At 39.7% G+C, this 15,888-nt stretch overlaps 1 protein-coding gene across 1 annotated transcript; it reads left to right on the top strand.

The window, feature by feature from the left end:
• The first annotated feature begins 307 nt into the window (after positions 1-307).
• Positions 308-13,657, top strand: LOC101786356 (protein HASTY 1). Its single transcript, XM_004968673.2, has 22 exons — positions 308-721; positions 1,148-1,249; positions 3,092-3,235; positions 3,349-3,429; positions 3,515-3,584; positions 3,741-3,811; positions 3,922-4,085; positions 4,170-4,241; positions 4,342-4,579; positions 5,340-5,402; positions 5,488-5,763; positions 6,223-6,336; positions 6,445-6,571; positions 6,650-6,819; positions 7,472-7,570; positions 8,121-8,224; positions 8,325-8,622; positions 8,805-9,037; positions 10,114-10,611; positions 11,282-11,576; positions 12,577-12,760; positions 13,259-13,657. The coding sequence occupies exons 1-22, from the start codon at positions 605-607 to the stop codon at positions 13,342-13,344; spliced, it is 3,606 nt and encodes a 1,201-aa protein (XP_004968730.1). The 5' UTR covers positions 308-604; the 3' UTR covers positions 13,345-13,657.
• The last annotated feature ends 2,231 nt before the right edge of the window (positions 13,658-15,888 follow it).

Below are 15,888 nucleotides of genomic sequence, written 5' to 3'. Positions count from 1 at the left end.
GAATTGTTTACCATGTCATCAATTTTGTTTACGTGCTACCTTATTTGATAAGATTGAAACCTCTATAAAAACTTCCACTGGGATTAGTGTAAATGTGTCGTGCGTGCGTGGTATCATGGTGCATGGTTCACTACGTGTTTTGCTACTGTATTATTGTAATTTTAATTTTGGGCTTCCGTCACGATGCATGAACAATAATATGATAATAAGCTAAACATAAATAAAGCGGGAAAAAGAAAATATAAAGCTAAAGAAAGACACGGAAATATAGCAAGGAATAAACATCCGCCGCCGCCGCGACCGACCACCGACCGATTCCTCGCATTTTCGCCTGCGCTTCCTTTCTTGCCGTGCCCCCTACTCCCCTCGACTCGAGTCCTCCCTCTTCCCGTCTCACGGTTCTTCACCCACTCCCCCACTTCCCTCCGCCTTAAACCCACGCAATCCATCGGAGGAATCCATCTCCGCCCCCGGCGACGCCTCCCAAACCCTAGCCACCCCGCCGGCTCCGCCACCGCGCGCCAATGCCCCACCCCCGAACCCTAGCAACAATATCGTCCTCCTAGCTCTTCCACAGCCGTCGCCGAACAGTATTTGCCCGAAGATGGCGGCCGACCCCGCCGCTGCGGCCGCTGCCTCGGCGGCGGCTGCGATCTCCGCCGTGATGGACTGGCGCTCCACCCCAGACGCCCGCGCCGCCGCCTTCGCCTACCTCGAATCGGTCCGTGCTCCTCCGTTCCCCCCGACCGTCACCCTCCTCATCCTCTTTGGGCCTCGCCCCCCGTGTCTGCTTTTGGTTTGCTCTCGCCGCGGTACCGCGGTGCGGTGCGGAGCGCTTGGTTGGTTGATGCCCGCTTGTCGTGGCTGGATTTTTGCCTAATCCATGAACTGTTGTTTCACGGGCTTTTTGGTTCGATATGCAAATGTTGAAGTGGATGTGACACTAGTGCGCATTTGGTTCTACCTAGTTATTTCTGTGTTGCTGTTCATCACTTGAGTTAGTGCCTAATGGCGAATGCCGCTCCAACTAGAAAAGATCGTTCTCATTATGTGTGCACATGCCTGCTGCTATAAAAAAAATCCCATGATGCCCCATTTCTCCTAAATGCAATGTGGATGGTGTGCTGACAAGGCTCGCTAATTGCAGGTTAAGAGCGGAGACGTCCGAGCTTTGGCAAGCACATCATTTCTCTTGGTACGGAAGGATCAGACATCAGAGATCCGCTTGCATGGGTTCAAGATGTTGCAGGTGAAGCTTGAACCTTATCTCTGTCTTGTGATTTTATTGATCAGTATTGTGCTGATTGCTTTAGCAAGTAGTAGCATCTAATTTTTGAACTCTCCAGTTGTTCTTTGCTGCAGCGTTAGTTTAGGTGCACTAATTTCCGTTGAGGTCCATTCTCAATTTCACAAAGCTCCATTAGCTATAACAAATTTGAGGAACTTCTGTTGCTTCAAGTAAATAGTGGACATCTTAGCATTCATTTTTTCCTTAGTGGAGGCAAAGCATTCCATTCTCTTTCCGTATTGAATTTGTCGAACACCACCATGTTGTTTTCTTTCCAAGTGATTAATATAGTTGTTAGAGGAAAAGAGCATGGCACGGTGCTTTGATTTTATCTGGCTGCTTTTTGATAAGTTATCTTGTATAAAGTGAGAATGAAAAATCAGGAAGATGCAAACAGTTTTGCTGAAAACTGTATAATGACAAGTTTAGATTCAAAATGACCTTATATATACTGGAGTCCTGGAAATTTCTTTAATATGCAAGAGCATAGCTATTGTTAACTTTCAGTGTTATCAAATAACATATTCCAATATCTCCCAATAGTTTCCAATGGCATACTTTATTAGCTTTTTATTGTAATTTCTGATGGTGTATTGCGAATGCCTTTATTGCTATCCTGCTACGTATTTGGCAACTATAGCTTCTTACTTACCTTGCCAAATATTACCTCTGCTGGTCAAGTTATGTTGATCACTAGATAATGGTGTTTATGTTGATTAATGTGATCTTTACTGTCATGTTACATTGATTACTGTTGTTTTTTCAGGAAAATATATTTTCTTTATCTGTAGCTATCACTGTATTGTACTCCTTCCATAGGCTGTTGCCTATGTTGCTGTGCTCACTGTATCTCACCATAGCCTACCCTTCCATCTATCACTCGGATTACAATTTTTGCACACATGGAGTCGACTCCCTGGAATTCGAGTTGGCTTAATTCTAACTAACTGGGTTACAACAGGAAATAGGCACCGATCTATTACACCCAAAAAATATCAAGAAGTATTTTCGAATGATCAGCTCAGTAGTGGAGTGTGAGGGAAAAATAAAAGAGGACCACTGGAGCAAACCAAAAGCAGTAGCAACAAGTCAACAACAATTTTATTCCCAAATAAGTTGGGGGTAGGATAAAGATGAATCCCAACACGTGCAACAAAAAAAAAAGGAAATAAGTAAACTAACAGTTGGTAAAAAGGGAAAAAAAAGAGGTATTAGTAATAGTAATAATAATGATGAATTGGGACTGGCAGTCTAGGTGATAGGTCGGGCATGTGGATTGCTGTTTTCCATTCACTCCTACCCAACATTTGCTCTTTTGGTATATTCCAGTTTCCAATCTTTCTCTAAGTCTCTCTACTGCCTCCTCCCATGTCAGGTGTCAGGTTTGGCCAACTCTTGCCTCTTCTCACATTACTCATGCCTTAGGATGCCTCCATGCTTTTGTTGCCTCCGGAGACCCCTATTGAATATGTCCAAACTATCCCAACCGATGTTTCAATTGTTGCCACCCCTACTGCATCACATATATTGTTGATTCAAACTAGATTCACCCTAGTATGACCACAAATCTACTGCAACATGCGCATCTCTCCTACTGTTACTTGCCGGATACACAGCTGTTTAGTACATCAACATTCTGCGCCACAGAACATCGCAGGTCTAATTGTCGTTATTGAACTTATCCCTTAGCTTTAGTAGTCACTAAAATATCACACAGATTTTTATAGAGCTGGAACTATATCTTGTTGGCATCCATGACTCTCTTTGCTGGATCAATTGATGATTTCTTAATGATCTTTTCAGCACCTTGTGAGATTGAGGTGGGAGGAGCTCAGTGCTTCAGAGCGGAATGAATTTGCTAATTTGACCATTAATTTGATATCAGATGTTGTTGGCCCTGATGAGGTGTGGGCCTTGAAGAGTCAGACAGCTGCTTTAGTAGCAGAGGTTCATCATCTTACCTTTATTCTTTTTGCTTCTGTTGAAACTAATTAGCCGCAGGCAGTTACAACAACCTGTACTTTGAATCTTTTTCCTTAGCAGATATCTTCTCTTTGTAGGTAGTTAGAAGGGAGGGAGTTGCTTTGTGGAACACCATACTCCCATCTATTGTTTCTCTCTCTAACAGTGGTCCTATCGAGGTAATGTTTCTTATCAGCCTTGCAGATTTAAATCTGTTCTACCATCTTACAGGTTGAATTGCATTTTGGAATCCTTTTGTGTTAGGCTGAGTTAGTTGCCATGATTCTAAGGTGGCTTCCAGAGGATATCACTGTTCATAATGAAGATTTGGAGGGTAACTATCCTTTTGTTTTAATTTCTTATCTATTTCCAGGACTTACTTGAAACTGCAATAATTCCAAGTTTAAACCATAAAATTACAAGAGCAGAAAACCTTTTCTCTTCTATGAAGTTATGTTCTTACTGTTAAAGTATCTGTTTTCATCAATAGGTGATAGACGGAGATCTCTGTTACGCGGCCTTACTGAGTCACTGCCACAAATTCTGCCACTGTTGTATTCCGTAAGTTTGCCTTTACGCCTTTACTGTGCCCAAAAGACACATTGGTTTGTCTGGTTTCATGATATTCCAAAACATACTAACGTGAGCATCGTGTATGTCTTATCTTGTAGCTACTTGAGAAACATTTTGTTGCTGCTTTAAGTGAGCACTCGAAGCAGCAAATGAACTTGGCTAAACAACATGCAGGGACAGTGACAGCGGTTCTAAATGCTGTCAATGCATATGCTGAATGGGCTCCTGTGACAGATCTAGCCAAATATGGTTTAATTCATGGGTATGTTTACTGGAGTATATGGTATGCCAAGTTTTTGATGGGATTCTCTCACTTGTCTCATTAGTTATTTTGTTTGTTTTGCAGATGTGGATCCTTGCTTTCTTACAGTGATTTTCGCCTCCATGCTTGCGAGTTTTTTAAAGTAATATGTCAGAGGTACAGAGGGACTTTATGTACTTTTTAACTAAAAGTTCATTTCACTGGTAGTCTTTCCGTTTTCTGATATGTTCTTGGTTTGTGTGGTGCTCTGTCACAGAAAAAGACCTGTGGATGTTGCAGTTTCTGAGTATGATGCTGCAATGTGCAACATTTTCCAGGTGTTGATGAACATTTCACAACAATTTTTGACCAGACCTGGCATGCAGCCTAGTTCTATTGATGAAAGCGAGTATGAGTTTGCAACATGTGTTTGTGAGACAATGGTTGCTCTAGGGTCTTCTAACATGCAATGCATACTAGCTGATGGAGCTAGAACTTTCCAGTTCTTGCAACAAGTGAGCATTTCCAAATACACTTCTCATACTTTTTGAAGAGTAAATAATTGCTTGTACTGCTGGACAGCATCTTCCCTTCTAATTTGTTCTAGGGCTAGTTGGCATCAAGGGATTCAAAATAAATATCTCTGGGTTTGTTGAAATGTTGTGAAAGACTACCTTTTTTTGGTTTGATGTTAATTTCACAATTAAAACTTGAGAATATAGCCCACAAAACTGAGTTTGACAAGAAAGTGCTTCTGCTGTAGTTGCAATATCATATACTCTATGTGGTCGTGTACTCATTGTGGTGTTGTGCTTGAATTCCACATGTGCCATCCTTTTTTTTTTGCCATTTTTTATTTGGAAATGCAAAATAAGTGCAGCTGACGTAGGAATGTAGGATTCAACCCACTCCCTGACGCATGCTTAATATCTAGCCACCAGGACAGCTGTATTTGTGTGTAACTCTTTTATCATTGAGACGTTAACTCTTGAAAATATAAAATTAAAACGAATAAAACTTTCTGGTTGGTTATATCAGCACCCCAGAGAAGTCCTTTTATCACTGAATGTTTGTTCCCTGGCTCGTCAGTACGTGTAGTGGTCACTAATAAGGTGATGTCATATATCTATTGCCTGTGGGCAATGCCCGATAGCCTGTGTAACTACATGACTGTTGGATATGCTTATCGAAATTCATGCTAGTCCTAAAATTTCGCTAATGTGATGATTTCCATGTGTTAGAATTTGGTCCCTTACCTTTTACTATTCCTTGCAGATGTTGGAGTATTACAAACATTACAAAATCGCGCTTCATTTCCAGTCTTTATTATTTTGGCTGGTAATCTCCTAATCTTTGTTTGCATAGTTGAAATGCATGCCATATAATTTCGTAACTTGAGACAGTTAACCCAAACTTTGCGTAGGTGGTATTGAGAGAACCATCGAAAGCTAAGTCTGTTGCGCGTGTTTCTGGTGACAACTTTGCTGCTGGTAATTCTGCATCCACTGGTGACTTATCAACAGAAAAGGAGAAGAAAGGGGTATCAGTATTTGTTACTGATGAAATATACAGTACAATATTGGATGTTTCTTTCAAAAGAATGCTCAAGAACAGTGGAAGTGCATCTTCCGGGTTGTTAGAACTATGGAGCGAAGAACTTGAGGGGAAAAGTGACTTCTGCAACTACCGCACCAAATTGGTATGTCTTGTTTCCTCTTGACTTCTATACGCAGCAGTTGCCCTTGATCCTTGTTTATGTTTGAAGGTTATTTGTGGTTGCCCTTGTCCATCAATATATCCTGCCATCCCCAGTCTCCGTTGGTCTTGGAGTTTGATTTCATGATGCAAAGCTAAGCAAGAATAGGAGCATGGCTAGTTATTTATAGTACATTTCTTTTTCCTTGAATTGGTGATTCTTTACCTTGATTTGTACAGCATGCAGTTGCCTACTGTGTTCTCCTTTCTTGCAAGTTTTGATTGTGTGATCTATCATAGCGGTGAAACTTTTTGTGTAGTAAACAGTTGGGAGGGTATGTATATAGAAGGCTATTTACAGTACCTTTTTAGGACCAATGATGGCCTCTTTTTGTTCACAACACAGTCAACTGTGTCTTTATGCATTTACTACTTAACAACTATTTTTTAATTCTTCCTGCAGTTGGATCTAATTAAAGTCATTGCTTCGCAAAGACCTGTGATTGCTGCGGCAAGCATCGTTCAGAGAATAAATATTGTTTTTGGAGATGCTAATCAAGCAACTAAATCCCCCCAGGTTGGATTAGCTGCATATGTTTAACACATCAACTTAATGATTTCTCTTTCCATTTTGGACTTTTGGTCAAAGAAGGTTAACCTCTGCACATTAAATTTTTTATTCCAGTATCTTGATGCTATGGAAGGGGCTCAACTGGGACTTGAAGCAGTTGTCAGTGCTATATTTGATGGCTCAGTTGATTGTGGAAAGACTGATTTGGAGATGAAATCCCAACTGCACAAGATTTTTGAAGGTTTCACTCAACCTAACTTTATTTTGGACTAACTACTGTGGTCTACAGTGTGCTAAGTTCCCTTGTGCTTTTCACCAGGCTTACTTCAGCAGCTTCTTTCTTTAAAGTGGACGGAACCTAACCTTGCGGTTATTCATGGTCATTATTTGGATGCTTTGGGTCCTTTCTTGAGACATTATCCAGATGCAGTTGCCAGTGTTGTTAATAAGCTTTTTGAACTGTTGACGTCTCTCCCCATCACATTTCAGGTACATCTATCTTTTTACTTCAGTAAATACCATAGTACTGTGATTCTGTGTGAAGTAGTAAGGCTGGGGATTCATATCAGTTCAACCAATCAATTCCAGTGATGTTGCTGTTTTTTTTGGATAAAGGATGTTGTTGTGTAAGTCTCGTAATTGTTAGTTTCTTTTGTGAATGAATGCCTATCGAAGGATCCTGCCATGCCAATCATGTGCGATGGCTGCAGGCAGTAGTAGGTATGCGCAGCCATGCTGCAACTTGTTCTCTAGTTGGTTGAATGACATAGGCTGTAGTAGTGGCAGTAGTTAGAGTATGGTCTCCACTATAGCAAGTATGGCAAATACCATTTTGTACCGTGAACCATGTAGCATTCTTTGCAAAAAGTTGTAAAGAAGGGGCAGCTGTGGAGGTAATCTAGCAGTACTACATTCACCTGTGTTCATCAGTTCCCTAGAGCTCAAAATGAGCATTGGTAACAGTTGCAGAAATGAAAAACTGATGCCAATTTGAGCTGGGCATATCTTTGTATACACAATTATTCCATGCTGTTTTTTTTAATATTCTGTTCGCTGAATTTGAATTATTTGGTTGCCATATTATACAAGTTTGTGTTTACACTTGTCATTTCTACCATTTACTGTATGGTTGTCTTGGCAGGATCCATCAAACAATTCTCGCTTAGCAAGGTTACAGATATGCTCATCATTCATTCGTATATCTAGAGCTGCTGATAAAGCACTTCTGCCTCACATGAAGGTCAGGCTCAGCTCATAATTGATTGCCACTTTAATCATTTGTTGTTTCTTTTATTCTGTGGTAAAATAAAACTGTGGATTTAAACATGCCTAGAATGACCATTATTGGACCCGTCTTATCTGGAATCTCAGTTCATATTTTAAATTTAAAGTTCAGAATTTTTCGATATACATGGCTGGGGTTTGTGATTCGGTACCTTGCCAGAGTTTGCTACCCTTGTAATTGCTTTGTGGCCTTGTAAAGAATTCTAAATAGTAAATACATGCAGGTCATGTTACATTGAATCTTCTAGTCATATCCAATTACCATTCCCTTTGAACTACAAATTATGGCTATTGATTTATGAAACAAGGCAAGAAAAGCATAAATAATAAACTTTGGTTACTGGGTGTGGCAACTTGCATTCTTGAGTTGAAAAGGATCTGAATAAATCAGAATGCAGCTATGTTTTAGGGCTGGTTCTAATTTTCCATGCATCATGCTTTGATGTTTCTTTCACCATTGTTTATATGGTCATTTGGTTGCTTAAAATGCCTTTCAAATGGCACAGAACATTGCTGATACCATGGCTTACCTTCAAGGAGAGGGTCGCTTACTACGTGGTGAACATAATCATCTATGTGAAGCGTTTCTTGTGATGGCATCCTCTGCTGGGTATTTGGCCACTAAACCTTTTAGAATTTATGCCTACAGCCTTCAACAAGTATTTTTGGTGTTCTTCTATTATAATTTGTATTTTTGTTTGTTTCCATAGGATTCAACAGCAACAGGAAGTCCTTGCCTGGTTACTTGAACCTCTAAACAAACTGTGGACTCAAGTGGAATGGCAAACTGCATACTTATCTGACCCTACCGGTTTGACAAACATGTTTGCTGATAGCCAATTTATGTGGTCAATTTATCACACAGTTACATTCTTTGAAAAGGCCCTGAAGAGGAGTGGAACCAAAAAGTCTACCGCAACTCCACAAGCACCCACCACAACAGCAGCACCTGGCTATCTGCATCCAATGTCTTCACATCTAGCATGGATTCTGCCCCCTCTCTTAAGGGTATGTTTGGCAGTTCTTGATTGTCAGTTGAGATAATACTAATAAGAACTACAAGAATGGAAGTTATATGATATTACTGAATCCTGTTATAATCATTATGTTGTTACTTGTTCTGCACTGGCTAAGCTGATAAATAACTAGCGTTTTAGCTGCCCTTTATTAATCTGATTTTCAATTTTCAGCTGCTGCGATGCATACATGCCCTTTGGGCTGAGCCGTTTGCTCAGTCTCAGACGGGGGAAATCAAAGCAGCAAAAAGCATGACTGTTGCGGAGCAGGCTAGCCTTCTAGGAGAGACAGGTAAACTTACCAAAGGCCAGGTTGCTCCTGCTGATGGATTGCTGGATGTTCAAAGAGATGGAGAATCTAAGGAAAATAACATAAAAAACTGGTTGCGCGGGATCCGAGACAGCGGGTAAGAATTATGAACTGATATTGTCACTGGAGAATACTTGTGCCGAAAATGGAACCAAGCCATGGAAAATTTTCTTTTTATTGTTAGTCTAACAACATTAGCAGCAACATGGGTGATCTGTGATTAGAGTGGGATCTGATTGTGTTTGGTTGGGAGCCTCACTAGTCTCGCGAGATATTGTTAGCGCCCCAACTATTTGACTATTATCTGTATATTTACTAACTCAGCATCACCCTTGCATAGTTGGTAATAGGGCTGAGCAATACAGTTTCCACCAAACCTTCTAGATAAAATTTGTGAATGAATCTAGCAGGCAGTGAAGGAAATTAAGCAGCTGCAACTATCGAACAATTTGGACCAAAACCGTCGCAGCGCTGATGAACACCCCTTGTTGGTAATGATCCATCCTTTTGCAGCAAATTTGTGGGCAAAAGCTCATTGTGGCAAAAACCTTCATCAAGTGTTACTGTGGAATCCTTCATGTCAGATTCATTCCCATCAATCTACTCTACTGCACGGTCTTGGTTGAGTAACACAACAGAAGGTCCATGCCACACATCATACTATATTTGGTTAAGCTACAGCATAAACAAGATTAGTATAACTGATTATTCAAACAACTAACAAGCTACTGAAGCACAAACTCGGTAGAGGCGGAAAAGGTTTTATAGTAACAATGGAAAGAGTAAGTTGACAAAATTTTGGAAGCAGAACTTGTTTCTAAATCAAATGCTGCAGTACCAATTTTACCAAATACTTGGTACATGATGTGGCTATAATCCAAACGACCTTCTTTCACCTGATTTTTCCCTGGTTTTGGTGGCGGCAAAGTTTTGGTGGGGCAATTTGCGGTTCAAACCAAACATAACCTTGTTCTACACTATTCATGTCATATAAATATCTGAACCCTTGGTCAATTTGAGATATTCTTATACTCCCTGCAAGTGTATAAATGTACGTAATCGACACTTCGATGACCAGAAACAATCGTATACTGCAGTTCACAATTGTTAAGATACAATCTCTCCTGTTTGTTGTAATATTTTTTGACACAAGTAAATAATGTCATGCCACAGGTACAATGTTTTAGGATTGGCAGCTACTCTTGGGGAAGCATTCTTTCGATGTGCAGAGGCTTCCTCCGTCACCCTTGCTCTTATGGAGAATGTGCAAGTTATGGAGTTTCGACATTTGCGCCAACTTATCCACCTTGTTATTATTCCATTTGTTAAACATTGCCCTGCTGATCTATGGCAAGTGTGGCTAGTGAACCTTTTGCAGCCATTAGTTGTTCACTGTCAGCAAGCTCTTCACTATTCATGGTCCAGTCTTCTTCATGAGGGCCGGGCTAAGGTTCCAGACAACATTGGTAATCTTTCTGGGTCAGAACTGAAGGTAGAGGTCATGGAAGAGAAGTTGCTACGTGACTTGACTCGCGAAGTGTGTTCTGTGCTTTGGGCTTTAGCATCACCAGGCTTGAATAGTGGACTTCCATCCTTGGAACAACTTGGACCTTCCAACCGGATGGATTCTTTAAAGAATCTGGAGTCTTTTGCTTCAAGTTCTCTCACTGGGTAACACAAAAATTTCTAGCACCTTAAGTGATTTAGATAACATTGTATTTGAAGAATTTCCGTTTTAACGTGTTTGATGTTTTATAGCTCTTTTTACAAGAACTGGTGTCTGATAAATTGATTACTCTGACCCATTTATTTACCTTGCTTTCTTTGCTGTATCTGCATATTATAGCTGCAACCTTATACCTGCACCTCGTAGCAGTTACTAAAAGAAATAGAGTGCCATTAAAATGAGGCTTGGACAGTTTGGGAAGAAATATGCAAATTGTGGACTTTGGTCCATGGAGTTCTAAAACATCAATTTTTTAATACAGCAGATGGTGTATGATTAACATTGCAAAAGACTGTTGAGGACAAATCTAGTGCTGTTGTTTTCATATGTATTTTGATAGCCTTAACCTTAACTGTGATTACATTTTACTTCCTCCGTTTCAAATTGTAAGTCGTTTTGGCTTTTTTAGATACATATGTTTTGCTATGTATCTAGACATAACCTATATGTAGATGCATAGTAAAAGATATGTATCTAGAAAAGCCAAAACGATCTACAATTTGGGACGGAGGGACTACAAGTTTGTTCGCATGAAGTCTAAAGTATCGATAAAAAAAGTTAAGCATCTTGGAACTCATCAAATAACAAATGAAGACTTTTTTTTTTCTTTCACAGATTTCTTATGCTTCATGTTGGCACAGCCCTTCCTGCATTGAGGATATCAGTTGAAGTGTTCAGTTGGACAGATAGTGATGCTGTGACTAAAGTTATCCCCTTTTGTGGTGCACTTATTCACCTCGCTGTTGCTTCAAACCAGGCTGAGTTGAGGCAGTTTGTTGCAAAGGATTTATTTTCTTCTATAATACAGGGTTTAGCTGTTGAATCAAATTCAGTCATGAGCGCTGAACTTGTTGGGCTTTGTCGGGAGATATATGTCTATCTGTCTGATAGAGATCCTGCACCTAGGCAGGTAATTTTATGGGTATAGTTGATATGATATGATAATATACTTGCTCTGAAGTTTTATGCTATTCAGGAAAATATGTTCATGTCAATTTTGATTGCTATAAATAATTTCTTCTAGTTTAAAGTTAGAAATAACTATGCCACATGTTGGTGTAGTACTTTCTATGGACATTGATTTTTTTGAATAAAGCCTAAGGACATTGATACATTCAATGATGTGTATCATGTTAATTTTGTTTTTGGTGTGTTATTTTGAACTGTTTCTCTTTTACATGAATATTTATATCTTCAATGTTATGTACTGTTTTAGATTTTTGTATCATTGCCTAAGTGGTAATGTACTATTCCTTATTTATTTGCACTTGTTACCAAATGATTGCTGATATATTTTTTCATAACTTCGTAGCATGCTAATATTTAACTTTGGTCTTTCATGCATCGGACTCTATAATAGGCTAATAGCTGTGGTTTGTTGCTCCAAATCTCAAGTTGCACACACGAGCAAGTTTGACTCTAGTATGTGGTTCATTCATGACCACATTATTTGTAGCACTTGTTGCAATAATCTCTAGGCCTATTAGTGATCCACTTTTTTGTCTACATATCAATTTTTCATTAACTTTGGATAGTGTTATCATTTTTGCCATTGTTGTTTCATCATAATCATAATGATCATCACCATTTTAACTTTTGCTAGTTTCTTTATGTTTTTTTAGAAATAGTTAATATTGGTAGATTTTTCATATGTAAAAGGGCCATGTTTTAGCTACTCACCACATGTTGATACTGAAGTTTCAAGGACTATAAGTATGCAAGTGAACAAATGCTTGGGCAAAGTTTCCGCATCGTTATATGAAATATCATTACCAGAGTCAATAGAGATAATTGACAAGCACAACCTCCACTGATTGCTATTTTAGCAGTAGGATGCAAATCTTAGACATAATTCTTTGACCTGGTCAGTTATGTGCACATGGACTAAATTTGAAGTGCTTCACTTGTAGGTTCTTCTTTCCCTCCCACACATCAAGCAGGAAGATTTGCTAGCGTTTGATGACTCGTTGAGTAAAACTGCTAGTCCTAAAGAGCAAAAGCAACATATGCGAAGCTTACTTCTGCTGGCTACAGGGAACAAATTAAGAGCTCTTGCTGCTCAGAAAACAACTAATGTGATTACTAATGTTACAAGTGAGCAAACTGCCTCTCTTTTTGCCCTTTTATTTTCATTATTGTGTATTGTACCATCAGGTCCATGAAAGCTGGGTCTAAATGCACATGGTTACATTCTTCCACACACTAGATTTATTTTTCGTAGCTTCTATTGAGTTTAATCTGTTGCTCGCCATAAAGATGGTTGTTTTCGTGTCAAACTAAAATCTGTTCCCTTCGGCCAACTTTGGGCGTTGATACAATGTCTGACACATAGTTAACTCTTACAAGTCTAATTGCTTCCGTATATTGTTTTTAAAGCTTAAAATTTGTTTGAGTCGTTCTAGGACATGTAAAATGGGGTGGCAGTAGTACGAGGACTAGGGGTTTTTGTTTCCGCTGATAATCTTGTGACTTGCATGTTTATTTCCATGTAGATTGAAGCTTCAAATGCAGTGTTAAGATATTGAATGATCAATGCTGATTTGAAGTTTTACAATATCCCACATTAACACACATTGCTTCTTTTACTTGCAGCTCGAAATAGGAGCTCTGCTGCACACCATGGATCAATTGCCGAAGAAGATGGCCAAATTGGATTGGCCGCACTATCATCAACATGACCTGCTAAAGTTTTTGGGCGTGTAAAAAAGGTAGCAGAATATAGAAATGAATCCTAATGTGGTAACTATTGGAGGATGACAGATTCTTGCAGCGTCATTATGTGAGGATGAATGCATGATGAGATGTACGGCTATACCCTATACCCTTCCGTCATGAGCAACTGACCGATTCTTTGGTTTTGACGGTTTTGTTTTCGTATGTAACCTTGCATCTGCGTGTGGGTTTGGGGAGATGGTGAAAGTGTATATGTAATTACTTGTAGTTCACAGTTATTACATACTAATAGTAATATCCTTGCCCTGTGGTGTATCAGCCTGCGTTAATTTTCAGGCTCATCAGGCTGCACCGATCTTGTTACAGACATGGTTGGTACCCGTAGATATAATTAAGCATTCTTTGCATCCAAGAATTTTTCATAGGAGTTTATGGGAATTTTTATTCTCTAGAAACAAAGGAATTTGGTAGACACTTGTAGAGAATTGGCCTTTAATTCCGGATGGTAGGGTGCATATCTCCTGAAAATTCATCCAGGATAAACCAATCGGGATAAACGTGGGGGGTCTTTAGTCCCGGGTCTTTCAACCGCGGGTCTTTCAATCGGGAGTAAAGGTTACCCTTTTCCGGTTGGTGTCACCAATCGGGATTAAAGGGCCTGCCACGTCAGGTGCGGGACAGGTCCTTTACTCCCGGTTGGTAAAAGCAATCGGGAGTAAAGGGTGCTCTTTTCAATCCCGGTTGGGTTTCCCAACTGGGAGTAAAGGGTTACCCTTTAGTCCTGGTTGGATTTCCCAACCGGGACTAAATGGTGCCCTGCATGGCACCCTGCCTGTCGCCTGAAATTTTTATGCATGCATCACGTACGTAGTACCGCGGTTCTTTTGTTAACCTTTAGTAGTTGAGATTGTTTTAGAATGAAATCAACTAGTATTTAAACGAATGAAATTTGTAATTATACAATTACTATATATATACACAATTCATATACACAATTCAACTAGTAAAAATCGATCATAATTAGCGCCTATTATATATACAAATAAATCAAAGTATATATCTACAATCTTCCCGTCGAGGTGTTGCTGATCGGAGCGTCTAATTGTCGTCCATCGTAATAAAATTCTCCTTTTGGATTTACCACCCCGTCCATTAGGAATCCAATGAGATCTTCACATATTGCCGCTACTCTTTCTTCCTTCAAGAGTCCTTGTTGAATATTTAACATCTATAATTTGGAAATTTATGAATGTTACACGAACAAATAAATATAAGGAGCTAGAAAATAATTAACTACTAATAGTTTTATTTTACGTACTTTAAAGTTGTGCGGCGTCATCTTTAGTCCCTTGGGTCCCATAAAACTGTATATGTGCTCACAGATGTAGTAGCCACATAGATTATTCCCGGGTTCCTGTCTTAAGCACTGAAGTGCGGAAAAAAATAAGTTATGAAATATTCGTGTTATACAATGTAATAAATGTGCAGACTTCATACGTACCGGGAAGTCTGTGTTCCATGTAAGTTTTTCTTTGAATGGACCTTTGTGTGTCCTTATGAATTGTTTCCATGCGCTGCAGATTAGAATAATGAATGATATAGTGTAACAGGGACAAAATTTAGGAGACAAACTTTTGCATAGAGATAAAGGTCCAGAATTATTACAAGCCTAGCATGTCTTGGTACTCCACCGGATCTTTCCTCAACGAATCGAAGACAGTGACGTGGCTTCTTTCAGGCTCAATTATAATAAGGATCCAGTGGAAGCTGCGTACGTAAAATGTTCATGCATATCAGAGCTAACTAACATGTAGAGATAAGAAAAAAGACAACGAAAGTAGACGGTATACACACACTTACTTGAAGTTGTATGGAAGTAGTATGAAATCCTTGAATGTTTGTTTGTCTAGAAAATTGTATACTTCCACCAAGGTTTGTTCCGACGCTAATTGTATCTGTTTTTGGTTAACTACAGATGGATCCATGAAGCCTATATGTAGGTACGCCTCTCGTCGGCACGTCTGAATTAGCATCCTACATAAAATGGAAGACGAAGTTAGTACGGTGACGCACGCCAAAATTTACATGTAGAGATAAACGGACACTTGCAGAACCCAAGCGCTGATCAGAGAGACATCCAGGGCATCATGATGGTACACTTCGTATATATCCTTGAAGTCTAGCCACAACACTTTCTCGCCTTCGCCGTAAAAATCTATCGATTTTACCTTCAGGCCGAGCATCTCCCTCGAGTCGGCGGATGCCATCATGTACCATTGATGGAATGCGTACATCTTTGTTGATAGCTTCCGTACCAGATTGGGCCTTACAAGAGGTTTGCCTAGCTCATAAGGCCATCTCGGCTCAGGGGTGGTGCAGTTGACGTCTCAACTTGCCCTAAGCATTCATCAAGTCCCAGACCTGTTTCTTGCATGAATTTCAATACTTGTGCTTGTTGATCCAAGGGCATTGTTTCTACCCTTTGAGCGTCTTTTTTTGATAAATGGCTAAGGTCGGGGACAGCACCACTGGAAGATGACTTTCCTTTC

This window comes from Setaria italica, chromosome V (assembly GCF_000263155.2).
Source record: "Setaria italica strain Yugu1 chromosome V, Setaria_italica_v2.0, whole genome shotgun sequence".
Taxonomy (NCBI): domain Eukaryota; kingdom Viridiplantae; phylum Streptophyta; class Magnoliopsida; order Poales; family Poaceae; genus Setaria; species Setaria italica.
This window is presented reverse-complemented; position numbering and strand designations above follow the sequence as displayed.